Source organism: Zootoca vivipara, chromosome 15 (assembly GCF_963506605.1).
Source record: "Zootoca vivipara chromosome 15, rZooViv1.1, whole genome shotgun sequence".
NCBI lineage: Eukaryota > Metazoa > Chordata > Lepidosauria > Squamata > Lacertidae > Zootoca > Zootoca vivipara.
Genome location: NC_083290.1, coordinates 12,173,848 through 12,200,444, shown reverse-complemented (window position 1 = coordinate 12,200,444; position 26,597 = coordinate 12,173,848). Strand labels below are relative to the sequence as shown.

Genomic DNA, 26,597 nt, shown 5'->3' with positions numbered 1-26,597 from the left:
TGCCAGGATCCTCTGTTCACGGCTGCCGCAAACAGAGGACCCCGGCACCGTACATATGGCGCTGGAGCGGCGCCGTCGGCAAAGCACCCCAGCGCCGTCCGAGACTTTTTACCGGGCGGCTTGGGAAGCGCCGTTGCCCTGCCGTCCGGTAAAAAGTCTCGCTCCGCAGCTTGCTCACTCACCTGCTTGGCACGCGCTTTGTTTTTTCCTGCTCCGAGGGGCAGGCCAGGGAGAAGCGTCAGCAGCCGCCACTGATGCCCCTCTCTGGCCTGCCCCTCACCTCCGCCCGAGCCAGGAAGAAGCAAAGCGTGTGCCAGCCGAGCAAGTGAGCGAGCAGCCAGCCGCCGAGCGAAGCGTTTTACCTGGTGGCGGCTGGCTGCTCGCTCGCGCGGAGGGTGCCGAGTGTCACCCCCCCAGAGTGGAACCCGGGGCGCCCTGCCCCCTACGCACCCCCTTGCTACACCTCTGGCTGCATCCGAACATCTTAGTTTCTCTGTGCAAGGGGGAAATGGCAACACTGTTAGGTCCCTCTGCTGGTGGGGGCAAATGCGCCCCTCTGGAAAACACTTTTTTTAAAAAAGTGATGGTCCAAAGATGGGAAAGTGGGGTGGTTGTCCGATGCTCCCCTCACAATGCCTTGATACTGAGCATTACACACAAATAACTGGGCTTTTTCCCTACCGTGTTCTACCTCTTAAACACCCCCCCTCCCATGTAGTGTAGAGTCTGCACTGTGAATGGAGAAGTTGCTTGTAGGAATCTTCCCTCTCTCAGAGAGCTGCCCATTGGTCTCAAGGGAGCCATTCCTCCTTTGCCTCGACTCTCCTGCCTCTTACCCTCCAACCTACCACAGAGGAAAATCGGGATGAGTGTCTTTGGGACTGCACTGTTGTGGGAGCCGAAAGGGGCCATCCTGGGATCACAGAAGCCCAAGATGGCTTCTTTCATTGCAGTATGTCCCACTTAAAGCAGGAAAGCTGAGTGGTATGCTATCTGCAGAAAGGACATAGTAATACTGGCGTGCCTTACGAGTGGTCATAAAGATGACAGGGAAAATAAGCAACCTGGATCCAGCAGGTAGACATGTCCCCTCAGAGGCTTTGCCTGGGGCCCACAGTCTCCCACCTCCTCAAACTAGACTTGAGAGTAAGGCCTCATCCTCACATTTGAAGCAGTATCATAATCACTATAAACAGTCATGGCTTCCGGCAAAGAATCCTGGGAGCTGTGGCTTGTTAAGGATGCTGAGAGTTGTTGGGGAAACCCTTATTCCCCTCACAAAGCTGCAGAAAGAGGGATAGAACATTAAACCACTCCGAAAATTGTAGCTCTGTGGGGGTAATAAAGGTCTCCTCACAATTCTCAGCACCCTTAGCAAACCACAGCTCCCAGGATTCGTCGCCGGAAGCCATCATGGTTTAAAGTGGTATGATGCTGCTTTAAATTTATACTGCAGACGAAGTCTAGCGTTTTGTTGGTTACAGCTGGGGTATAGTTCCCATGGCAGCTTTCTGACTTGAAGGTACATACCCTCCAACACCTTGAAGCCAAAATCTGGGATGCCATCTTCCTGGACGCTGTGATCTCGTGTGATTTCGCGCTGCAGTTCCCCCCAAAGTGATTTTTCCCCCAGGCACGGCACCCAACAACATGAGTTTGTGTGAGTTCATGGCCCGTTTTTTCCAAGCGAAACCATTGTGAGATCACAGCAACCAAAATGGCCGCTGGTCTCTCGCAATACAAAATGGGATGGGCACCTCTGATATTCACAAAGCACTTTTGAACATTGACCTAACCTGTTATGGGTTGGAACGGGGCTTTCCAAACTGGCAGACTCCCCCCCCCCTTTTTTTGGTTTTTTTGGAAAGCTTCCCCAGATAAGAATCCTGACAGACTGACGGACATTGTTCAAGACAAACTTACATTGAACTTACATAGGCCAGCCTTCCTTCATCTGATTCCATGGGGCTGTAGCTCATCTGTGACCAATGAGCTTGCTGGCTAGGGCTGATGGTGTTGTGGTGGAATGGGGGAATTTTAACACCCAGGTCCAAAGGACATGGAACCCAGTGGAATTTCGTGGGCATTTCCTTTGAAGGTGATGTGTAGCTTCGCAACTGTGCAGTCCAGTGCGCAGGGAAGTAACTTTTTAAACCAATTAAATCTTGTTGCTCTCTAGGTGGAAAAAAACTACAGAAAATTATTCAGCTTCCCCTTCCCACCCACCCCCTCCACCCCTGCCGACTACCCTCCCTCTCTGGTGTGTTATGGGATCTCCTTTATAGAAGTGAGGCTAGCATCTTGCAAATGGGTGCGCGGAACAGCCCTCTGTTTTTGTACTGCAAATTACCGAATCCAATTGCCAAGCTGCTGTTTGCCCGGTGCCCCCTGTAATTTAGCTGTGGCTCTGTTGCTCGAAGTTTTCGGCCTGTTGACAATTAAGTGGATGAGCTCGCCGCAAGATTATGACTTGGGCTTGCCTCTCACTGGTGGTGTGTGTTTTTGTAAGATAGTAGCTCTCGAGTTGCTCTCACTTAAATAGCCTTCAGGCCCCAACGAGGGTGCCTGTTGCATAAATGCACCTTCCCACGTAGGACAATGTGCTCTGAAATCCTTGAAAGCGTTGCTTTTAGGGGGAAAGAGCTCCTCCTAAAATCTAGGGAGGTTCAGGGGATGGTATAACCTCTGTGGAGATTAGGCACGGTGCTCTGTCTTGCCATTCTGCATGGTGCTTCACAAAATATTTGGTGCCTATAGGCATAACTTAGCATTGTAAAATCCTGTTTTTCTTTCCTTAAACTTTATTATTCCTGTAAGAATTTACAAATGCATTCAGAAGAAAAACTCATGACACACCCCTTTTCTTTTTTTACAAATACAACTTTGTACCTACGGGCCGCCTCTCCTGGTATGCCCCACAGAGGACCTTAAGGTCCACAAACAACAATATTCTGGAGATCCCGAGCCATAAGGTGGCTAGATTGGCCTCTACTAGGGCCAGGGCCTTTTCAGTATTGGCCCCAACTTGGTGGAACGCTCTTTCACAGGAGACCAGGGCCCTGCGGGATTTGTCATCTTTCCGCAGGGCCTGCAAGACAGAGCTGTTCCGCCTGGCCTTTGGGTTGGACTTAGTCTGACCCCTGTGTTTTCCTCCCTCATGGCTGGATTTATGGACTACTTAAAATGAGGCTGCATTTTAAATTTTAATATTGTATTTTAATCTGTATTTTAATTAATTGCTTTTTTATGTTTTATTGTAATTTTATTGGTGTTAGCCGCCCTGAGCCCGGTTTTGACTGGGGAGGGCGGGGTATAAATAAAAATTTATTATTATTATTATTATTATTACTATTTTTAAAAACTATATTTAAGAATGCTTCTGGCCCTGAATGCTAGAAAGACTTCCTATCAGGACGACGGAATATAGGAAGCTGCTTTGTATCGCCTCGGATCATTTGCCCAAATTTAATATTGTTTACAGTGAACTGGCAGCAACTCTCCAGAGTTTTGAAGGACTTTCTCAGCCCTGCCTGAAGCTGCAGGAATTGAACCTGAGACCTTCCAAACACACATGTTCTACTGTCATAGGTGGGGATCCTGTGGCCCTCTGTATGTTACTAGACTATAACGTCCATCATCCTTCACTATTGGCCACAGGTTCCCCCTCCTGGCTCTACCACCATGGGAACAAAGTCCACAAAACGATGTGTTTAAAACATACACTTTTCTGCGGTCTACCCTGACTCTTCTGCACATCAATTTCATACTTGCCAACTGTCCCGCTTTGAGCAGGACACCCTCGATTTACAAAAGCCACCCTGGCTTCTGTTAGAAATCCCAGGTGTCTCGCTTCCTCTGCTGCCGCTGCAGTGAGGCCAAGACCTCCACCGCCACGGTGAAGGCTCCTGCTCTGCGAGGCCTCCGCCAAAGCCACTGACATACTTCAGGAAGCCGGTTCCGGCTTCTGGAAGTATGTCTGCAGCCATGGCAGGCCTCGGAAGAAGCCTTGCAGTGGACAAGGCCTTGCCTCAGCAGCGGAGGCCTCAACCTCCCAGGAGCAGAGCGGCAGAGGGCTTGGTCTTGCAGCAGCGGCGGCAGCGGAGATAAGACGTGGTGTGGCCGAAAGAGCAGAGATACAGGCAGGCGGTGGCTGAAAGAGTTTGGAGGTCGCATGGGCAGGAGGGAGAAAGAGATCAGAGATTAGGTGGGCTGGATGGCGGGATGTGTGTATGTCCCGCTTTGCTCTTCTGAAATGTTGGACGGTGTGCAATTTGACGGCTAGATGACTCTAGGTACTAGTATTACAGAAAAGGTCGAAAAGCATCCGTTCATTTTCTCCACTCGCTGCATAATTTTACAAACCTCTGTCACCAGTGTGGAGAACCTTTGGCCCTCCAGATGCTGCTGAACCACAACTCCCATTGGCCATGCCTACTGGGGCTGGTGGGAGCCTGCAGCTCAGCAATATCTAGAAGGCCGAAGATTCCCCATACCTGCTCTTATCTTATCCCTTCTTGGTCTTCCCCTATAATGTGTGCTATGTCAACATCAACTAAGCCTCAGCAGGCATGGCCATTTCCCGTAACCCTTTGCAGGGTGCAAGACTTCTGCGACACACAGGAGTCCTGCAACAGACAAGGTCTTTTGGGGGGTGGTGGGAATTCCCCAAAGCAAGGAGACTTTTCGACACTACTGATCTTTCCGCCTGGCAGACACGAAGAGGACTCTAAATGCTTGGAGAGAAAGCTTCTCTCTCCTCTCTCCCAGAGCATGTTGGGCTAATTTTGTGCTGCCCAAGAAGTGAAAGCTAATTACGGGGAAGGGTGGTTGCTATCCGCCCCAATTTCATGGAAACTTGAACAACTCATCAACAAACAAAACTCTCTCCCTTTCCCCCGACTTCATCTCCATTCCCGACCTCAGAAAGAATGATGCTTAAATAGAGCCCTGTCTAATTCTCTCTCTGTGTGTCCCCCCCCCTTTCTTCATTGTGGCCTTAATTTGTTTTCTCCCTGGTAGTTCGAATTCTTTGCAGATTACAGGTTTGCCTGTGGAACGGCAGTTCCCGCAACGCTGTAATTTGGCCCTCGTTCCAACCGGCGGCCGTCTCTGGCGCCTCGCTCGCTTCCAACCAGCTCCAGAGCGTGTGCTTTGATGAATGCCAAAGCGGAGGGTCAAGAAACTGAGGTGTGTTCATGCCTGAGGGGTGGGGGAGGGAGAGGGTTGACACATGCAACAGCAACAATATCCTTCCTTAGCATGCCCTCTTCCGAAATTTTAGGCTGTAAACAAACCTCCTGGGGCGGAGGCCCATCCTTCCTTGCCTACACTGCAAGCCACCAATGTGCATTGACAGTGCTACATAAATAATAATTTGGGCTATTCTATCATTCCTGCTAACAGTCGGCTCGGGTGGTGAGTGGTGGACAAGGCTGGAGCCAAAATAGGCACTCGGAAGCAAAATGGGGTGGTTGTTGCTGTGTTCGAATTGAAGTACAACACATTTTCAGAACGAACCGGGTAGGAAGCCCCTCCCCAACAGACTACCGAGGGCTTCATCTGCTCTGTATGCTTAAAACTGTATCAAACCACTTTAAACAGGCATGGCTCCCCCCCCCCCAAATTGTGGGAGCTGTAGTTTGTTAAGAGTGCTGTTAGGAAACCAGTATTCTCTCGCAGAGAATAATGCTCGGTCCCTGCTCCTGCCAACCTAGCACTTCAAAAGCACGTCAAAGTGCAAGTAGATAAATAGGTACCGCTCCGGCGGGAAGGCGGTTCCGTGCACTGCTCCGGTTTGCTAGAAGCGGCTTAGTCATGCTGGCCACATGACCCGGAAGCTGTATGCTGGCTCCCTTGGCCAGTAAAGCGAGATGAGCGCCGCAACCCCAGAGTCGTTCACAACTGGACCTAATGGTCAGGGGTCCCTTTACCTTTACAGTCATACCTCGGTTTAAGTACGCCTTGGATTGAGTACTTTCAGTTTAAGTACTCCACAGACCCGTCTGGAACAGATTATTCCACTTTCCATTACTTTCAATGGGAAAGTTCGCTTCAGGTTAAGTACGCTTCAGGTTAAGTACAGACTTCCGGAACCAATTGTGTACTTAAACCGAGGTACCTTTATTTTCTCGCAGAGCTACAATTCCCAGACCCAATATTCCCCTCAGAGAGGGAATTGATTCTTAAACTGTTCTCAGAACTGTAGCTGGGAAATAGGGGCTCTCATAACAACTTCCAGCAGCACCTTTAACAAACTATATTTCCTTCTGTGTGTGTGTGTGTATTGGGGGGGGGGACAGGTGCAGATAGGGCCTAATGTCTCCAGTGCCCAGAAAATGGTGCAGTTCTTCTGTTGAAGCTAAGCAGGTGGCCCAGTGACCCCTTGAGAATCCCAAGCCAGCTGATTTTTAAGTGTTTGTGAGAGAGAAGTGAAAGTTGCCAGTAAGTAAAAGGGGTGTGGGGCAGTTGTTTCCTGTGGGGACTTCCTCACTACAGGACTTTGACACACACACACCCCAGACTCAGATATTCCTGGTTCACATGCACCTCCCCCTCCTTACACACACTGGCCACATCCGCACCTGACATTTAAAGCAGTATCATACCACTTAGCGTTCTGTGGGATGGTGTTGCTAGTGTGTGAAAACAGTCAAGATGCGAGGACCCCCAGGCATGCACCTCCACAGTGGTGGAGCTTCATGCTCTAGCACCGGGGGTGGGGCTGGCGCCCGTTCTGGGGGTGGGGCGCACCTCCCGGCATAGCTGCCAAGTTTTCCCTTTTCTCGTGAGGAAGCCTATTCAGCATAAGGGAATTTCCCCTAAAAAAAGGGAGAACTTGGCAGCTATGCCTCCCGGAGGGGTGGGGCATGCATTCCAAGGCCATGGAGGGGCGTGGCTCGTGTTCTGGGGGTGGGGTGGGCACCCGCGATGTCGCCCCTTGGAGCCCGCCGCTCAGGGTGGCCCGCCCGCACCGCCCCTATCTTCCTACGCCCTCTATCTCCAGATGGTGGGGACGTCAGGCACCATCCTGGTGCCTGGGCCTCTTCCCTTGGTTGCAAGTGGCCGGCAGCCTGGCAAATTTCGAATGCTAGTTTTCACAGTGGCCAACCACAAACCTGTGCAAAACCCACAAGCAGGACCAGAGTGCAATAGGACTCATGGCCATTGGCGAGAGTAGCTGCTGGGTCTCACCCTAGCATTCACCTCTTTGGAAAGACACCTACGGTGGTGCTTTAGCAATGTGCACATTTATTTATTGGTTAGAGTACGATTAAATGCAATTAACGATGAAATTAAAATTCTGTTTGAGTTCTTAATTAAATTAGTCAACCAATTTAAACCACCAGCCCTCCAGCAGATTAAAATTTTAAATGAGTTTGCATAGGGCAGAAACTTCAGAAAGAGTAAGCCTCAACTGGATGTTCACCTCTCAGAATGAGCTCCTTGGCCTCCAGTCTTCCATATCCACAAGCCCAGTTTCAGATCCTTGGAATGGCTGGCTGGTTTGGGTCCTAAGTCGCAGCTTTCTGCCAGACTGCCAAGTCCCAGCTATCTGTTTTGATCCTTTCTGCAACAGGAAATGTCAACAGCCCATATGGATCAGGCCAATGGCCCATCTAGTCCAGCATCCTGTTCTCACATGCCCGTGGGAAGCCTGTAAGGAGGACCTGAGCACAACATCACTCTCCTCGTTTGTGATTCAGAGGCATATTATCTCTGACAGTGGAGCTACCATTGAGAGTATTTTTCATGAATTTAATCAATCCTTTTGGCCATCACTGCCTCTTGTGGGAGTGAGTTCCATCTTTTAACTATGTGCTGCGTGAAGAAATTATTGCTTTCCGAACATTCCAGCATTCAGATCCAATGGATGTCCACAAGTTATACAGTATGTTGCAAGAGCACTGGTTTCGTAACCACTGGGAGAAATTAAGACTGCAATCGAATGCACACTTAGCTTGGAGTAGGTAAAGGTAAAGGACCCCTGGGTGGTTAAGTCCATTCAAAGGCGATTATAGGATTGCGGCAGTCATCTCACTTTTAGGTCACGGGAGCCGGCATTTGTCCACAGACAGCTTTCCGGGTCATGTGGCCAGCATCACTAAACCACTTCTGGCGCAACGGAACACCATGACGGAAACCAGAGCACACAGAAATGCCATTTACCTTCCCACTGCAGTAGTACCTATTTATTTACTCGCACTGGTGTGCCTTTGAACTGCTAGGTTGGCAGGAGCTGGGACAGAGCAATGGGAGCTCACTCCATCGCAGGGATTCGAACCGCCAACATTCTGATCGGCAAGCCCAAGAAGCTAAGTGGTTTAGACCACAGCGCCACCCGTGTCCCTTAGCTTGGAGTTAAGGGACATGGAGGGAAGGTGGGAATTGGTTCACTTTAATGTGAACCTGCCTAATTAGCATTTCCCAAATAAATATGCAAACAGAAAATGCAGCTAGCCTTTAAAAATCGCATTCCTCTGAATTTTGCAATCCATCCCAAAAATTGTGTGCAAAAAAAATCGCACCTTGAGGCACAAAAATTCTCAAGCACTCAGACTTTCCCTTTTTAAACCTTCAGGAAGGACATCAATTTCCGCATAATATTCTCCCCAAACTCCCTGCTCCTTGCTTTGTCACCTGTGAGTAGGATGGATCTCCCAATTTTGTTTATTCTCTTCTCTCATTTTCCCAATTTTAAATTTAGGTCTCCACATTTGTGCAGCAATTTGCAGTTCATTGTATTGGTTTTTTTTTTTTTTAGTGTCATGAAAATTCACCAGCATTTTAGTGCAAATTTCTCTCAGTGAACACATTTTTGTCTAATGTACTGGGGTGTTTTTTTGTTGTTGTTGCAAGTGGTTCCCCCTCAAAATAGCTTTGTATGCTATTTTCAATAATGTCTTTGATTTTATGTGCGGTTTCCCTTAATATTTGCAAATGTCGTTTGGCTGGTGGATGGTATTGCAGAATTCGGATAAATACAAATTCCCATGGTCGCTGTGTTTCAGTTCGCAGATAGATAGTTTATTACGGCCATAGGCCCATATTCAATACCAATATACATTGTACAACAAAGCAAATATGACAAAATAAAATTAAAATACATATCTAAAATAATACATTTCTAAATTCCATTAAAATAAGAGCAATACAGCACTTAAAATATCATATTATCACTATAAATCAGTATTATTTAAACAAGATCAATAATCATAAAGTAATCCATTTTTTCTCTTATAAGCTAAGACTGTAATCAGAAACCTGGCAACAAAAAGGGACGTACTCGGATCAGAATCTTGCAGTAAATGTGTTAACTGTGTTTCCAAGGAGTCACCCGAGGTTTCAAATAATAAAGGGGACAAAAATCTGGTCCGAGAAACTGAATACAGTGGACAGCAAAATAGTCAGTTCGCAGATTGTTTCAGTAGGCTGGCTTTTACAAGGGGGAACTGAATTGAATTACTCTGCCATCCCTTGCCTGTGCGGTTTCTTGCCCTCCTCTCGACCCGTCAGGAACTTCTGCTTCCCAGGCAATCCACCGATGAGAACAGGGCTGGCTTTGTGTGGTTTCTTTTAATTAGCAAGATCAAAGGCTTGATTAGGGTGTAGCTTCGCTGCCAGATGTTTGCGCGATCCAGGTTAGCATTCCACACTCTTGTGGGCGAGATGTCTCTAGGTAGAGCCACACACGTTTCCCCGTCTGCAATGGGATCATTCCACGAGGGTTGACGCAAATCCAAGATTGCGTCAGGCTTCCTAGGGGAAAGTTTCGATTGGAATTCATCTCTAGCGCCTTGTGAAGTTGTTCACACATCACACTCAACGCTGGGACAAGCCATCTCTACACGCGTACGCATGTTCGGCTATGGTGTGGTGTAGCGGTTAAGAGCGGTAGACCAGTGTTTCTCAACCAGTGTGCCTCCAGATGTTTTGGGACTACAACTCCCATCATTCCTGACCACTGGTCTTGCTAGCTAGGGATGATGGGAGTTGTAGTTCCAAAACATCTGGAGGCACACTGGTTGAGAAACACTGCGGGTAGACTCATAATTTGGGGAACCGGGTTTGCGTCTCCGCTCCTCCACATGCAGCTGCTGGGTGACCGTAGGCTAGTCACACTTCTCTAAATCTCAGCCTCACTCACTCCACAGAATGTTTGTTGTGGGGGAGGAAGGGAAGGGAGAATGTTAGCTGCTTTGAGACTTCTTAGGGTAGTGATAAAGCAGGATATCAAATTGAAACAACTCCTCCTCCTCCTCCTCCTCCTCCTCCTCCTCCTCCTCCTCCTCCTCCTCTTCTTCTTCTACTTCTACTTCTGGAATTGTTTCCAGAAGTTCTCCTATAGTGAAAAGACTATTTGAGAAGAGTGCAACGCAGGCCGTGGTGTGAACCCATATTACAATAAGGAGGCAGAGTTTGGTACTCCTTTTTTCCTTGCCCTGCACATTGTACTTCCATTTATTCAAGGCATTTACATACCACTTACTCGCATTTCTCAGCGGTGACACTTGCAACAGCAAGCCACTGTATTACACACCTTCACCCTTGGGGCGTTTTCCCCAAGTAGAAGAATGTTTTGCTTGGAGAACTCTAAAAATAGGAGACCCCACGCCCCTCTTGCCACAAACCCACAGGAGAAGCCGGGCCTCGAGGGGATGTGAAGTAAATGCATTTGTGGCACAAAAAATTGGATTGCAATAAAAGGCTCTTTGGGTTTGCCGTGCAGGACACTCGCGCTATCCCGTCGTCAGTTTCTGAGAAATTTTGGCTCAGCCACCTCCACGGCGAAAGGCATTTTTTACTTCATTTTCCGGAGCTGTTTTCTCCTCTGTCTCTCTTCCCCCGAGCTAATTGCATGGCCTTCTCCCCCTCTGATGTTTATAATTACCTGTTGCGCGTTCTGGAGGTGAGCCAGAACCCCTTGAGGGAGGAAGGAATAGTGCAAGAGATTCTTCTTCCCACAGGGATGATAACAAAGGGAAGGAGAAGCTGATTGGGCGAAAAGGGATAGTTTTGGGAAGGGCGGCCAACATGGCGCACGGCGAAACTCTTGCTCTCCTCCTGAGACTGGGAAGGTTTCCAGAAGAGCAGGCCGAGGTATCCCTTGCAAAGCATCTGAGAGTTCGGATGTGTAGCTAACTCTGCTAAGCAATCCTGGGGGCAGGTGGTGTTTTCTGGGAGTCACTGTGGCACAGCAGATCAGGGTGCTGGGGTTGTATGTTGGAGAGCCGGGTTCAAATCAAGATTGTATTCTCCTGCTCTGGAGTGGAGGAGGACCCAAACCAATGGCTTCAATCTCAGATTCCTGCATTGCAGCGGTTGGACTGGGGTCCCTTCCAACTCTACAATTCTATGATTCTAAGTTTTTTCTTTTTCCCGAGCCTGCTGCTTACTAGTGGCTATGATCTCCCTCCACTGTCGGAGGCATTATGCTTCTTCACATTGCTGGAAACTGCAGGAGGGGAGAGTGCTGTCGCATTAGGTCATCTGGTTGACCACTGTTAGAACAGGATGCTGAACTAGATGGTGTGATCTGGGAGGGTCCTGTTCTTCTGATGATCTTTCCTCCTTTTTGAGTGGATGACATTGTTTTGGTTACATGGCCAGTAGGCGCTCAGTCCTGAACTGCAGAACTAGAATACCAAGTCTGGATATGGAAGTTCCCTTTCACCATCTCAGCTGATGGCTATACAGAAACCCCATCCTTCTCAATGAATTCTAGGTTCATCTTGAAAGTGAACGTAACTCGTGGCAGCAATGCCTAGGGTGACTCTGGATTCCAGTAATTAGATCTATTTTCTGTAGTTATGTTTGTGCTTGGCTGCTTTTGAACGATAAGAAATGTTGCCCTAACTTCTGAAAACAGAGAGCTTGCTTTCTGCTAATCAGCAGCCTTCTAGGTTGTGCCACTCGTAGGGTTGGGCAGATCTGCCTGCTTCTGATACGTGTCACTGTTAATTATCTCACAAACGCCATGATGTTTGTATTAACATCATCACGGGCTTTGTTAATTGGCGGCTGTGAGGGCTTTGCATATAGCCTGTCTTTTATGAAATTGTCACAGTCTGTAATTCCCGCATCTCATACTCCTCTTAACCTCACACCTCCCCATTTCTTACCATATAATAAAACTGTAAGGCCGTCGTCATGCTGCATGGCCAACAGGTGGCCATGCCAACTCCAGTGGGGTGACAGACCAGCAGGCAGGCAAGCAAGCAAGTGAGGAGCATTTGGGAGGTGCAGTTGGCCCAGGCGAGCAGTTTAGTGGCAGGGAGAGGACGCTTCAGAGAGCAGTTTGCCAAACTGTGCTCTGAAGTGCCTCCTGCTGGAGGAGGGGCTTGCGGCTAGTTGTGAGGGGAAGAGGGACCTGTGATGGGGAGGTTAAGTTTGGACAACCTGTGAGGGGATAGGCGAGGGGGTGGGTGAGGTGGAAAGGGAGGAGAGAAGTAATAATAATAATAATAATAATAATAATAATAATAATAAATTTTTATTTACACCCCGCCCTCCCCAGTCGAAACTGGGCTCAGGGCGGCTGACACCAGTAAAATTACAATAAGACATAAGGGGGGGATTAGTTAAAATACAGGTTAAAATACAATTTACATTTAAAATTTTAAATGCAGCCTGATTTTCAAAAAGGCCCAAGTCAAAAAACATAAGGGAGGAAAACATAGGGGTCAGACTGAGTCCAGGCCAAAGGCCAGGCAGAACAGCTCCATCTTGCAGGCCCTGCGGAAAGATGTCAAATCCCACAGGGCCCTGGTCTCTTGTGACAGAGCGTTCCACCAAGTTGGGGCCAGTACTGAAAAGGCTCTGGCCCTAGTTAAGACCAATCTAACCACCTTGCAGCTCAGGACCTCCAAAGTGTTATTTGTGGACCTTAAGGTCCTCCACGGGGCATACCAGAAGAGGTCCTGTAGGTACGAGGGTGCTAGGCCGCATAGGGCTTTAAAGGTCAAAACCAGCACCTTAAATCTGATCCTGTACTCCACCGGGAGCCAGTGCAGCTGGTAAAGCACTGGATGAATATGGTCCCGTGGCAGGGACCTCATAAGGAGCCTCGCCGCGGCATTCTGCACCCGCTGGAGTTTCTGGGTCAGCTTCAAGGGCAGCCCCGTGTAAACCGAGTTACAATAATCAAGCCTGGAGGTGACCGCCGCATGGATCACTGTGGCCAAATCAGGGCGAGAGAAAGCGGAATGGCAAAGCAGTAGGTAGAGCTGGCAAATGGAACGAGCAGCAGCAGTAGCCCCTAGTTAATACACACACCGGTCTCAAGATGATCTGACAGCACCATAGGACCGCTCCCTTGCTGATGTTCAGCTGGCCTGATCCTGGTCAATGCCTGAAGGGGAGACTTGCATTAGATTCCAGGAAAGAAGCAAAGTGGGATATAAAAAGTAATAAACAGCTTAAATAGACTGGAGTAAAAAGAAAACTCCTGCCAATCTCCCCATAATCAGCACCAGGCGACTGGCTTCTGCCATGATACATAAAGGTGTTAATCTTAAAGGGATTCCTTTTATTGCATCTTGTTGCAATGGAAAAGCACGGCCCTCACCCATCACTTAGTTCCAACTCCACATTTGTCTCTGAACCTGAGAAACATTTGGAGGCGTGGGAAAACCCGGTGGAGAGGTCCTAGGTTCTGATCGAATAGTAATAATAATAATAATAATAATAATAATAATAATAATAATAATAATAATATGCACCCCGTCCATCTGGCTGGGTTGTCCCAGCCACTCTGAGCGGCTTCCGGCAGATATAAAAACCTAATAAAACAGCAAACGTTAAAAAGTTCCCAATACTGTACAGGGCTGCCTTCAGATGTCTTCTAAAATTTGTATAGTTTTTATCTCCTTGACATCTCTGATGGGAGGGCGTTCCACAGGGCGGGCCCCGCTACTGAGAAGGTCCTCTGCCTGGTTCCCTGTAACTGTGCATTATTCTGCTGAGTGACAATTGGCTTGTTTTGTCTGGGGCGGGACCTGCAACAATCACCTTCCGAAAGCATCTCTGTTTGTGGATAATTGCATCTCTTGCTCTCTCCTAAGCCTTTTTGCAGAGGGGACTTCAAGGCCTCTGTCGGGCACTGGTGAACCTGGTGCATGCAGCCTGCAGACCCAGCCGTCACTAAATGGAAACGAGCTAATTATACACGAAGCATTATATCCCCATCATCATTTTCCTGTATTATGGTTTCTCTCTCGCTCTGTCTCCGTCTCTCTCGGTCAGGGCTCTTGGTACATGGGCTGCCTGCATCTTCCTTTTGTCTCATTCGGCATTGTTCCATGCTACCGTGGCTTAAATCACCCAGGTGCATTGCTGATGGCTCAGGTGGGTGGCTTGCTTAATGCAGGGCCGGAGCCACAAATCCTGGGAGGTGTTTTTTTTTTGCAGCAAGCACTAGAGGTGTGCATAATGATACAGGCCCACGAAGGTGGTGATTAGTCAGCTTGAGCGTGTCGTAAGTTTCTCTCTCTCCTGCGTGGCGATTGCCAAATCCCCGCCATTTCTCATGGAAGGGTGTTGGCCGCTCGCTCGCTGTCACTCTGCCGCTTCTCCGGAGACACGTTGATGAATGTTCTGATTAGCACAAACTTTTGTCTGCCACTGGCGACGACTTCGCTTATCCTCGGTTCTATCAGGTGCTCCTTCCTCCTTTTGCTCCAGCAAGGAGACACAGGGCACACCGTTTCCTACCACTTAAAAGCACCTTACATCCCTTTCGCTTGCAACTTAATCCTACTCAAAGCACACCTGACGAAATGAATGCCCTGTTTAATTTCAGTGGGCCTGCTCTGAATGGGATACAGCCCATGAAGTTGGAGAGGACCTCAGAGGTCTTCTAGTCTCACCCCCGTGCAATGCAGAATGCAACCAAAGCGTCCTTAACAGATGTCAATCCAGCCTCTGTTAAGTGTCTCCATTGAAAGAGAGCCCACTGCAAAGCTGCTCTCACTGTTGAGAAGTGTCTCTTAATGCTTAGCCAGATTTCTCTCTCATTTTCAATCACTGATTACAGTCCTCTGGAACCACGGAGAACAAGTCTCCTCATCTCCTGCATGGCAGCCCTTCAGATATTTAAAGGCTGCTAGCATGTCTTTCCTTAACCTGTTGTTCTCCAGAATCACCTGGCAGGAGCGGGTGTCAGGAAAGGGTCAGCAATAATCAATTGAGGTTAACTCTTTAGTAGAAGAAATTCGGGCTGCTCAGTAGTGCCAGGCCTAATGAGCACAGCAACTCTTCCTGGTGGATCTTGCCCCCATGAGGCAGTTGTGGGGACTGAAGGACCCCATCTTCCCACAGCTGCCTAAACCTCCTCTTCTCCCAGTTCCTTCCCAAGCAATCTGAGACTCCGCTGGTGTGCCTGTCTCTGCTCCTCCCTCTTCATACCTCTTCTGGTTCTGGGAGACCCGCAGGAAGGGGAGCTTGTCGTAGCAGGAGGGGGAGATCCTCTGGCTTCTTCACCAACCTGATTCCTCTCTGCCTCTTGGTCTCCCTCCTCTCCTGCTTCCACTTCTGCTTCTGAACTATCCTCTGCCACAGAGTCTGCCCACTCACTAAACCCTGTTGCCTCTTTATCTTCCAGCACTTCTTCCCAGTCTTCTCCCTCTCATCGCCGTCCCACCACCAATCACGGGGCTCTGGGCCTTCTTCCCTTGGGGATTCCCCAGCTGGTTCCTCCCACCAATTCTCTGCATCCAGCCAGGTCATGACAGCAGCCCTTCAGATATTTGAAGACTGCTACCATGTCTCTCCTTGACCTGTCGTTCTCCAGGCCCAGCACACCATAGACCCTAGTAGAGCAGCTGCTTGGGATGCAGAAGGTCGCTGGTTCAATGCCCAGTGACCTTTCCAGGCAGGGCTGGGAGAGAGACCTCTGCCTGAAACCCCAGAGAGTCTCTGCCTGTCAGTGTTGACAATACTGAGCTAGATGGGACCAAAGACCTGATAAAGCAGTTTTCTAAGTACCTAGTTGTTCCTTGTGGGGACTTGGTTAACAGACCCCCTCATGCTACTCTGGGACAGCTTGTCAGTGCTCCTCCTTGAAAAAAGGGCTTGCTGGGACTTGCGGGCATTCAAGGGCTGAGAGAGAGTTTGGAGGAGATGAAGGGAGAAAAGGGTCTGTGGAAATGGAATCGAGGAAACCTGGCAATTGCAGCAACTCCCCCCAAAGGAGGTTTCAGGGCAAAAAGTCATGCATGGAAGCAAGGAGGCTCTCCTTCCCTCGGGTGCCCCTTACATCATCAATGTGGTCTCCACGGCTGCCTCTCCAATTTAATTCTTCCGAAACTGTAGAAAAACACTCTCAGGGCCCAGTGAACGTCCCACGTGGGCTTGTGTGTGAAATAGGAAATTGGCTCCAATTAGCATGGCAGATCTTGGCTGACCCGGGAGATTACTTTCCCGAGTATTCACGCTGGAATTGGGACAATGTGGTGCGGATCCGCCCTGTGGAAGCAAAGGCTGATTTAAGCATTGCATGGCGGAGGAAGCTTCTTCTTCTTCTTCTTCTTCTTCTTCTTCTTCTTCTTCTTCTTCTTCTTCTTCTTCTTCTTCTTCTTCTTCTTCTTCTTCTTCTTCTTCTGTATTTTTTTTTAAGCATGCCTAAAGCCAGGCTTTGCCAACCTGGTGCTCTCCAGATGTTTGGGGCTACAACTCCCGTATCAATAGCAATAAAGAACCAGCATAATATCCTGCTCTCCTGCTAAAAGTTTGCAGAGTGGCATAGCCAACAGCACAATGATAAAACCATTTAATAGTAAAAGTGCAACTAAAGCTCAGTTTCTAAAAGCAGTAGCAAAGAACGCTTTTTTTGGGGGGGGGGAGAACCTGACATCCGAGAGCACTAAGAATAAAAAAAGATGTTGAAACAGGCAGCTAAGCCTAGGCGTTACTAGGTGCTTCTGATAAAAGAGTCTTGGATTTCTTGTGAAATGAGTTCTTCCTTTTTGCCCTTTCAGAACTTGTCAAGCAACTTTGTTGGGCCCCAACTGATTAATCAACTGACCCTTATGTTGGTTAATCTGATTAAAGCAATTACAGATGTGCTGCGGAAAAGCTGTTGTTGTTGTTGTTTAGTCGTTTAGTCGTGTCCGACTCTTCATGACCCCATGGACCAGAGCACGCCAGGCACTCCTGTCTTGTACTGCCTCCCGCCGTTTGGTCAAACTCATGTTGGTGGCTTCGAGAACACTGTCCAACCATCTTGTCCTCTGTCATCCCCTTAATCTTTCCCAACATCAGGGTCTTTTCCAGGGGGTATTCTCTTCTCATGAGGTGGCCAAAGTGTTGGAGCCTCAGCTTCAGGATCTGTCCTTCCAGTGAGCACTCAGGGCTGATTTCCTTCAGAATGGATAGGTTTGATCTTCTTGCAGTCCATGGGACTCTCAAGAGTCTCCTCCAGCACCATAATTCAAAAGCATCAATTCTTTGGCGATCAGCCTTCTTTATGGTCCAGCTCTCACTTCCATACATCACTACTGGGAAAACCAGTAGTGGAAAAGCTAGACCTTGGATATTTTGTGGTTGTTTGTCCTTTGGTAGGTGTCTTGCCTCTTTGCTAGGCTGGAAATGGTTTACATTTTATCCAGACAACAATGCTTTGAGGTAGGTTAGTCTGAGAGGCAGTGAGTGAGCTTCATGGCCAAGTGGGGGATTTGAACCCCAGTCTCCCAGGTCCTAGTCTGACACTCTAACCCAGGCACCCCCAAACTTCAGCCCTCTAGATGTTTTGGACTACAATTCCCATCATCCCCGACCACTGGTCCTGTTAGCTAGGGATCATGGGAGTTGTAGGCCAAAACATCTGGAGGGCCGCAGTTTGGGGATGCCTGCTGTAAACATTACACCACGTTGTCTCTCCTACTAACCAGCTGGAATGGAAATAGTTATTGCTGATCTTCCGGCAGAGTGAATGAAGAGGTCCTACAGTCCCATCTCCCTCCCTCCCTCCCTCCCTTCCTTATCTAGTCGGAGGAAATGACTTTTTAGCTGTGTTGATTTATAATTTTATAAACAGTGCTAAAGTTTGGGAAGGTGATATTTCAAGATGCCCCCGCTCCCAGAAAAATAACCAGGCCTGTCTTTAGTAAATGGGGACAGCAGGTTTTCTCGAACATGCCTTGAGGATTGCTGCTTTTCACAGGTATTCAGATTCCAACTTCATGCATCCGATGTTATTCTCTGCCCTGCAGGTGTTTTGCTAGACATCCAGCAACATTTCGGAGTCAAGGACAGTGGAGCCGGCTTGCTGCAGACAGGTAAGAGAACCGTCGAGCGTGTTTTCCCTCCTCTTCTGTGCGGCTTCTTAATCCAAGGTCACAGTGCCCTTGCGAGTGAGCGCTGGCTTGGTTTTAAATCGCAGCTGGCTGGCAAACGCCTGTTTTTACATCCTTGCGCCCTGCTTTGGCTCAGCTCAGCTGCTCCTTGGCCTTCAGCATCCAAGCAAAGCAGAGCAAGGCAAGTGATGGGTTGGGGAATGACATGATGGTAGCATCTTTTTTTCCCCCTTTTGCAAAGCATCTCAGTATCCCAGGTAAAACAGACAACATCTCCTGTTTTGTGTAGCTTTGGGGAGCTGAACTGAGCCTAAGGCAATGCTGAGCCTTTGGAAACAGATGACGGTCATAATAATCGCCATCAGTTTATTACCATAAGCAGATCATCCTGATGGCTTTTCAGTGGTGGCTTCCCGTTGCTGGCACCACCATTACATATCTTCAGGTGCCAGGCAAAATCATTCCGTTTTAACCAGGTCTTTGGCTTTTAACTACCTGTGGCATATTAGAACGGGTGGGATGCTTTAAGGCATTTTCCCCTAGTTTTAATGCATGTGGGTGTTGTGGGGTTTTTTGTAAGCCGCTTTGAGTTGCCACAGCAAAAAAACAACAACGAGGTGGCTAATAAATTTAATAAATGAATGACTCCATCTTGGGTTCCCCGGCATTGTTGGACTGCAACCCCAATAATCCCCAACCCGTTTATAAAATTAGGGGTGGGTGCTTTGAGAGGGTTTCAGAGCATTTAGCCCATCACAGGAGGGTTCTAAGAGGGGTCGCGAAACAAGACAGTTTTGATGCTGTGCAACAGGCATAGGCAAACTCGGCCCTCCAGATGTTTTGGGACTACAACTCCCATCATCCCTAGCTAACAGGACCAGTGGTCAGGGATGACGGGAGTTGTAGTCCCAAAACATCTAGAGGGCTGAGTTTTCCTATGCCTGCTGTGAAGTTTCCATTTGTATGCTTTATAAATAAAAATAGCTTGCTGCACAAGTCCCCAATGGCACATGCCTCAATGTGGCGACACAACCTTATCAATACGTGAGTCTTCCTTCCAAAATGTGCTTTGGCAGAATCTATTTTGCCATGATGGCTGCAAACGTGTACTGAACCGCCTGTTAATTTTATTCCAACGGCAAAGATGTGCTCCACACCTCAGTTGTTCTTTGTTTCTTTATTGCTCGTCATGTTTGCGTGCCGTTGTTTTTGAAAACTCAGTGACACACCTCATCCCCCCCCCATGTGTTTTTTCAATCTTGGGTTCCCAGACATTGTTGGACTGCAACCCATCGCCCCAAGCCAGTTTATTAAATTATGCATGGAGAAAGTGGATGGAGTCATCATCCCCTCTCTCGTAATACTAGAACTTGTGGACATCCAAGGAAAGTGAATGTTGGAAGATTCAGGACAGATAAAAGAAAGCTCTTCATGCAGTGCATAGATGAACTGTGGAACCTGCCGCTGCAGGAGGGAATAATGGCCAGCAGTGGGACGCAATAAATCCTTGGCAAACGCCAATTCCTGACTGCAGGGGCAGCCAGAAAGGCATTTGGCAGTGACACCTGTGAGTTACATTTTAGGGTTGCAGTTCTCTGATTCAGGTGCCTGCAAAAAAGGACTCTTTTGGAAGAGGAACCATTGGAAGCTGGCCACAAGTCTTCCCCCAAACCCGCTCCCCACGCAACTTGCTAACACAAGCTACATTCCTTAAATCTCATAAGGAGATTATAATCTCGCTCCTTCCAGGAGAAACATTGCTAAAGGACTCACGGTGCAGTCTGATGACAAATACCTGCATTAAAATTTGCATATTCTTATCGGCATGTCTTGATGACTCTGGGAAATTAACAAGGCCGGGCCCGGCTGAGGTCCCACCAGCACTGCACTTTTAGCAGCTGCCCTGTAAGTAAAGGTTTTTCTTTGGAAGCTTAGAAGCAGTCCAAAAGAGGTATTGTAGAGCTGGAGAAGGTTCTGAAAAGGGCAACCGGAAAGATCAAGGAGATGGAGTGATTCCCTTACAAAGAAAATTTGCAGCATTTGGGAATTGTGAGTTTAGAGAAAAGGCAAGAGATGACACAGTAGAAGCTTACAAAATTATGCATGACGTGAAGAGAGCAGACTGAAAGAAATTCTTCTCCCTCTCTCCTGACACTAGAACTCGTAGACCTCCAATGAAGCTGAATGTTGGAAGGTTCAGGAGAGATAAAAGAAAGTCCTTCTTCACACAGTGCCCAGTTAAACTATGGAACTCAAGTCCACATGAGGCACTGATAGCCACCAACTGGGAGGGTTTCCAAAGAGGATTGGGCCAATTTATGAAGGATAAGGCTGTCAATGGCCACTAGCCGTGATCGCTATGCTCTGCCTCCACGGTTGGAGGCTATAATGCTTCTGAATACCAGCTTGCTGGAAACTGCAGGAGGGTAGAGTGTGCTCTAGTGCTTGGGTCCTGCTTGGAGGCTTTCTGCAGGAATGCGGTTGGTCTCTGTGATAGCAGGGTGCTGCCCTGGATGGGCTATTGGCCTGATCCAGCAAGCTCTGCTTATGTTCTTATGTTTGGTGTAGCCAGGGATTATGGGAGTCATCGTCCAGCAACATCTGGAGATCCATGATGGAAGAACACTGCTCTACAGTACCCGAAATCTTAAATACAGGACAAATTAAAAAAAAAGAAAAGTAATGTAGTAGTAGCAGCAGTTCCAACCTGGACGGTGTTGGGAGCCAGTCAGAGCTGAGCTGAGGGACAGAAGGAGGAGTTCAGAATGCCAAGCCCAAGCCCTGAGATTCTAGATCAACCATTGCCAACTGCAGATGTGCCCTCCAGATGTGCCCCACTGGGTGGAGCTGTTGGGAGTTGTAGTCCAACATCTGGAGGTGTCTTGGCTGCTCTAGCTCAGGTAGAATCTCTGCACCATTTTGTTTTTTCTTCTGGGGTTTAGAGAGTTCGGTTCCAGTTGAGTGGTAAGCTTGTCCTCCCCTAAACACTTGCAAAACACAGGCCTCTTTCTCTCCTGCTACCTCGCATCGGGGAGAAGAAAAAGGAGCCTCATTGGCTGCCCTATTCTCGTGCGTCCCACATGCAAGGGATTTTCGCAGGTGGGTTAGACGACCCACCTGCCAGTCACGGCACATCGCGAAGGTGCCGCGTGATCAACCGGTCTGTTGTCCCGCCCAACTTCCAAAGTAGATCTGGAGCCAAACGGGTTCCCCACCCCGGCTGCAAAGCAATCTGAATCTTCTGCCAGCCAATCCTGGCTCGCAAAACACGTGGCCAGATGGTGCTCTTTTGTAAAGGCTGCACTTGGTGAAGCTGCTGCACGTGGCACATATTGCAGACAGACGGCCTTGGCTTTTTCCAAGCCCAGCTAGAAAGAAGCCGCATCTCTTGGTTGCATCCAACCTTATTAACTCATTCTGCTCCTTGTTGTACAGTGGGTATTATTCATATAAAGCCAAACCATGTCTCGCCAAACCATGGTTTTCACTAAATGGAGTCTGGATCCCAAACCACAATGCAGTAAAAATGTGCACATGAATCATTGATTTGTGCATCCTCACCCCCATATCCTGAGTATCCCAGGATACAATCCCCAGTAGGGTGCAGCAATGTCCCCAAACCAGAGCTTCTTGGTTTGGATGTAACACTAAACCTTGGTTTGCACCAATTTGTGACTTTTGGTATATTTTGCTGTCTGAGCAAAAGCAACCATTAGACTTAACACATTATGGCAGAAACTTGGATAGGCTAAAGTTGGCCACTGTGAGAACAAGATGCTAGACTACATGGGCCATTGGCTTCATCCAGCAGGCTCATTTTATGTTGTCGTTGGTGACCCTGAAGAGAGAGAGGTTTGCATAAACCCAAGAGCCCCGATGGGGCCGAATGCAGAAACGCAAGGCCCAGCGATGAGCAAGGACTGTAAACCAAGGCTGGTTATTTTAGCATTCCTTGAGCGACTTCCCTCTGCAAGTGCACTCCCCCCCCCACCTTCTTGAATTCCAATATAATTTGACAAATGTCTCTCTGGCTCTTAAAGAATGAGGATCGGCAGAGGCTACTGCCAGCCTCGCTTTGCTGTTCGTCTTCAGATGCTTTCAGGGATTTGAATTAACCTTGGCACAGGAAATAAGTAAAAGGCAGGCATGGTTTTCAGCTCTGCGCCTGCATTTTAACCAATACTCACACATTCCCTGCGTGGAGCGGAGAACGGTGACCTTTCAGCTCCTGCCCACTTTGCTGTGCCGGTGCATGTTCAAATGTGCATTTTGGGGGGGAAAGGTCTGGATTTTTACACGAGAGCGACATCAAAGCAACAATGCTTCCCCAAGCCACTGGTGTGGCTTTTTTATCTGGTTTTAGGAAGTTGGTGGTGTGGCTTGGTTCCCCTTTCCATTGGAATAACCCATGGTTCAAATTCTCTGGCTTGCCCAGAAGCCACAGGGCAGACGGGATACCATTCTACCTCTGTGCTGAGAAACCACAGCCCATCTCCCATGCCTTTTCGGGGTTAGGGAGCACCACTGCCCAACCAGGTTGACTGCTGGCACCTTTCTTTGTCAGCAGTGCCGGCTCTACTGTTAGGCAGAGTAAGGCACCTGCCTCGGGCGGCAGATGCAAAGAATGGCGGCAGTACTGGATCTACATTTGGGGGCCCCTGAAGCTTGAACTGTTATGGGGGCCCCTTCACAACCAACAACGAGGTCTGGGTAACCACTGTTACCTTCTTCAGTGGGTTACAAGTAGGTAGCCGTGTTGGTCTGACGTGGTCGAAACAATTTTTTTTATTAAAAAAAATTCTTCTTCAGTGGGGTTGCTGCACAACAGAACACTGCATTTTTTAAACTACTGCATCTCAGATTTTGATTACAATTGCTGTCCTGCATTACCACACATGCCAAAGTCAATAAAGTGAGCGAAAATTTCCTATGCCTTATAGTTTTCGAGTTATGGAGGGGGGTGGAAACAGGGGCGTACCCAGGATCAAAATTAGGGGGGGCAAGGGGCAGGGCCAAGGCACAGGCGGGGAGGGGCCACAGTGGGGCAAGGCAAGCCATGGTCGTTCAGGGGCGAGGGGGCGCCAGGATCAGCCCGAAATCGGGCTGCTCCTCCCCCCTCCTCCCCCTCCGCAACCGGCAGGGGCGAGGGGGCGCCAGGATCAGCCCGAAATCGGGCTGTTCTGATCCCCTCCTCCCCCTCCGCGATCAGCAGGGGCGAGGAGGCGCCAGGATCAGCCCGCAATCGGGCTGTTCCGATCCCCTCCTCCCCCTCCGCGATCGCCGGCTAGAAGGGACGTCTTCCTTCTCCTTGGCTGGCTGTGGGGCGGGTAGAGGGAAAGCCAGCCAAACGCTTTGTGCGGCTCTGGGGCTTTCCTTCCGCCCGCCCCACAGCCAGCCAGGGAGAAGAGAGACGTCCCTTCTAGTCAGCTGGCTGTGTGGCGGGCGGAAGGAAAGCCCCAGAGCCGCGCAAAGCGTTTGGCTGGCTTTCCCTCCACCCGCCCCACAGCCAGCCAGGGAGAAGGGAGACCTAAAAAAAAAGGAGCGGCAGCGGGCAGCGGGGCAGGCTGGCCAGCGGCCCTGCTTTTGGGGGGGCAACTGCCCCCTGCCCCCCTGCCTACGCCCATGGATGGAAATTAGGGAAATGTTCTATACATGCGTGATACATCATAGAATGATGAAATCGGGTCTACTAGACCCCTTTTTTTCTAAAGCAATGAAGGCTAAAGTCGCTTCTGGGGCCCCTGAAGCTTAAGCTTCTTTAGTTTCATAGTTGATTCACCCTTGGGTGGTGGCCAAGTGTGCGAGGACAGAGGCCAGTGGTGGTCAGTGCTTATTGCGACTGATAAGTCAGAAGGCAGGGAGGCCAACTGGGGGTGAAGCTAGAGGCAAACGATAGGCAGGGGCAGCCAGGCCTGGTTTTGTCCCCATCCTTCTCCATGTGGGCAACACTAAGGCTGGAGAGGAGGAGAAAGGGGGTGTCAACAGTCAATGCCACCCCCTTGCTGTGCTTGTTAAGCAAGGAGGCAGGTAAGTGAGTACTGGTGAAGGGTTAGGCTGAGCTTGGTGCCCCAGTTTTCTTAATGGACTGGCACCCACTTGGCCTTCTCTGTGGCCCCATCAGCAGTGCTGAACTAAAATTTAATTATCAGTTACCTTCAAGTGTGGGGCGGGCGGTCACTTTATCCTTTGTCCTCAGGGCCACAAAGTGTCTCAGGATGTTCCGGATTGTGATACCCTATTAAAGGCAGAATAGTTCTCAGCAAGGCACCCCATGGTTGGAGCAAATGGGAAGGGATTGGGTGTTCTCCAAATGTTAGTGGACTCCAGTTCCCTTGGCCATACCGGCCGGAGCTGATGAGAGCTGGAGCCCCAGAATGGCTAGAAAGCGACAAATTTCTCTGCCCCATAGATTTCTAAATATACGCTACTAGGGGTTGACTGAATCCTCTCTATGAAAGGATAGAAAGGAGCAAATCAAACATAGCATAAACAAGGCAAAACATAAAAACATAACCAAGCAAGGGAAAGAATGGTATATAAACAGTTCAAGGTAATTGCTCGCCTCCTCTGCAAATTTGTCTTCATTCTCCATTTCCATCTATAGTTCTGTTTTCAGCTGCGGTCGAGTTTGGGGCTTAGAAATGTGAGCATGATTATGGCTTCTAAAAATTTGAAGTTGAAGGTTTGGGGCCTTTGAATAGCTATTCCTGCAGAGTTTTGCAACGAAGGAAGAGGTGTGTTGGGATGGTAGAAACTCAAAGTAGGGCTAAAGGCAACAGGGACCCCAGGGGCCTGACTCCCTAAGCCACCAGCAAGGAGTCTTTGGCTTGGGGGCCTCTTTCAGCCCACTAGGCCCCTCTCCAAAAGGGCCCACCAGGCAATTTCTAGCAAACCCCACCCACCTGCCAAACGTGTGACATCAGGGGGTTGGACTGGATGGCCCTTGTGGTCTTTTCCAACTCTATGATTCTATGATTTGATGGCTTCCTGCCCCTGCGCTTTTTTGCCACTACAGTGCCACCTCTCCATGTGGCCAGAAAAGGAATGCAAATTTTGCCCGGTTTCCACATTTTTACAAGCGCTCTCCCCTAGCACAATGCATTTCACAAGTTATTTCCGCAAATACATCCATTTTCATTTGGCTAGGGAACTGCAGCCCTAACCTCTGAGAAACACACACTTCCAATGATGGTTGTGTCTTGTTATTTTTCCAGGAAGTGTGAATTTTAAGCAAGTAAACCAAACTGAACCAAATTTCTCCCGCGTCTCTGGTTGTGAGGGGGATATCTTGAAATCCAAAGCCCATATGAGGGCTTTCGGTTTGCCTCAGTTAATCTCCTTATTCTGACATTGCGGAGAAACTTTCAAACACCACAACACGTTTAATGATATTAAACTCCTCCAACACCCAGGTTTTGTATTTAAAAATAAATGAAGTTTGTGCGTCCTGCTTATCCCCTGTGTTGGGGTTTTGTTTTGTTTTATTTCTTCAAATCAAGAAAATCAGCGGCACCTCACATTTCCTGACAGAGAGCCAAGTTGTCGGTTGAATGGCTTCTCCCAAGTCGGAATAACTGAGCAGGGCACTCATGGGTAGCAGTGCGTGAAGGAAGCTATGAGCCCGGAGAGGATGAACTGCTTTTCCCCTCTTCACATAATTGTGTGTGTGTGTGTGTGAGAGAGAGAGGAGAGAATCCAACCACATACCAAAAAAGAACTGGAACATATTTGAGACAAAACAACGGCCCACCTGTATCGGGGTGGGTCAGGCAACTGAAGGCAGAAATAGATACTGAGCGGCCCATCCTGTCTAGTTAATTCAGCCTTTCCTCTGATTTTTTTTTAAAGCACAATTATAGCGAAACAAATGCATTTTTTTCCGGGGTGTGTGTGTGAGTTGTAGTTCCAAAATATCACCCCAAATCCACCTCTCTTGGGAGGAAACTTAAATGGAAAGGGCTATGCTCTGTTTCTTTTTTCGCCTCTTGTTTCCCCACCACCACCAAAAGCAACGTTTTAATGAAATTGTAGATCCACAGAATGCAAGGTAGAATGAAACACGGGATGCGACGCAGAAGCGCTATCTGCCATAAATGCTCGGCAACCGTGTCATGCAGAAATTGACATTAGTCATTCAGCGGCATTGCAAAAAGCTAATTTCTGTTCTTTTGCTGAAAAAACATGTTTATCTCCTTTTTTTAAAAAAAATCTTTTCTTTTTTAAAATAGATTTTTAATTTTATTAGTTTTCAAAGAAACGGGATAGAAGCTCGTATGCTCTGTTTCTTCGTGTTTACCTCCCCCTTTC

At 48.6% G+C, this 26,597-nt stretch overlaps 1 protein-coding gene across 3 annotated transcripts in view; it reads left to right on the top strand.

Moving 5' to 3' along the window:
* The window catches only part of SPNS2 (SPNS lysolipid transporter 2, sphingosine-1-phosphate), a 106,943-nt gene that overhangs the window by 21,894 nt on the left and 58,452 nt on the right, over positions 1-26,597 (top strand). For all 3 annotated transcript variants that reach the window (XR_004693984.2, XR_004693985.2, XM_035139291.2), the window contains exon 2: positions 18,207-18,272. Coding sequence is in view for 1 of the 3 variants with exons in the window: in XM_035139291.2 (XP_034995182.2) it covers positions 18,207-18,272 (66 nt within the window). In the remaining 2 variants the exon portion in view is untranslated. The remainder of the gene's footprint in view (positions 1-18,206; positions 18,273-26,597) is intronic.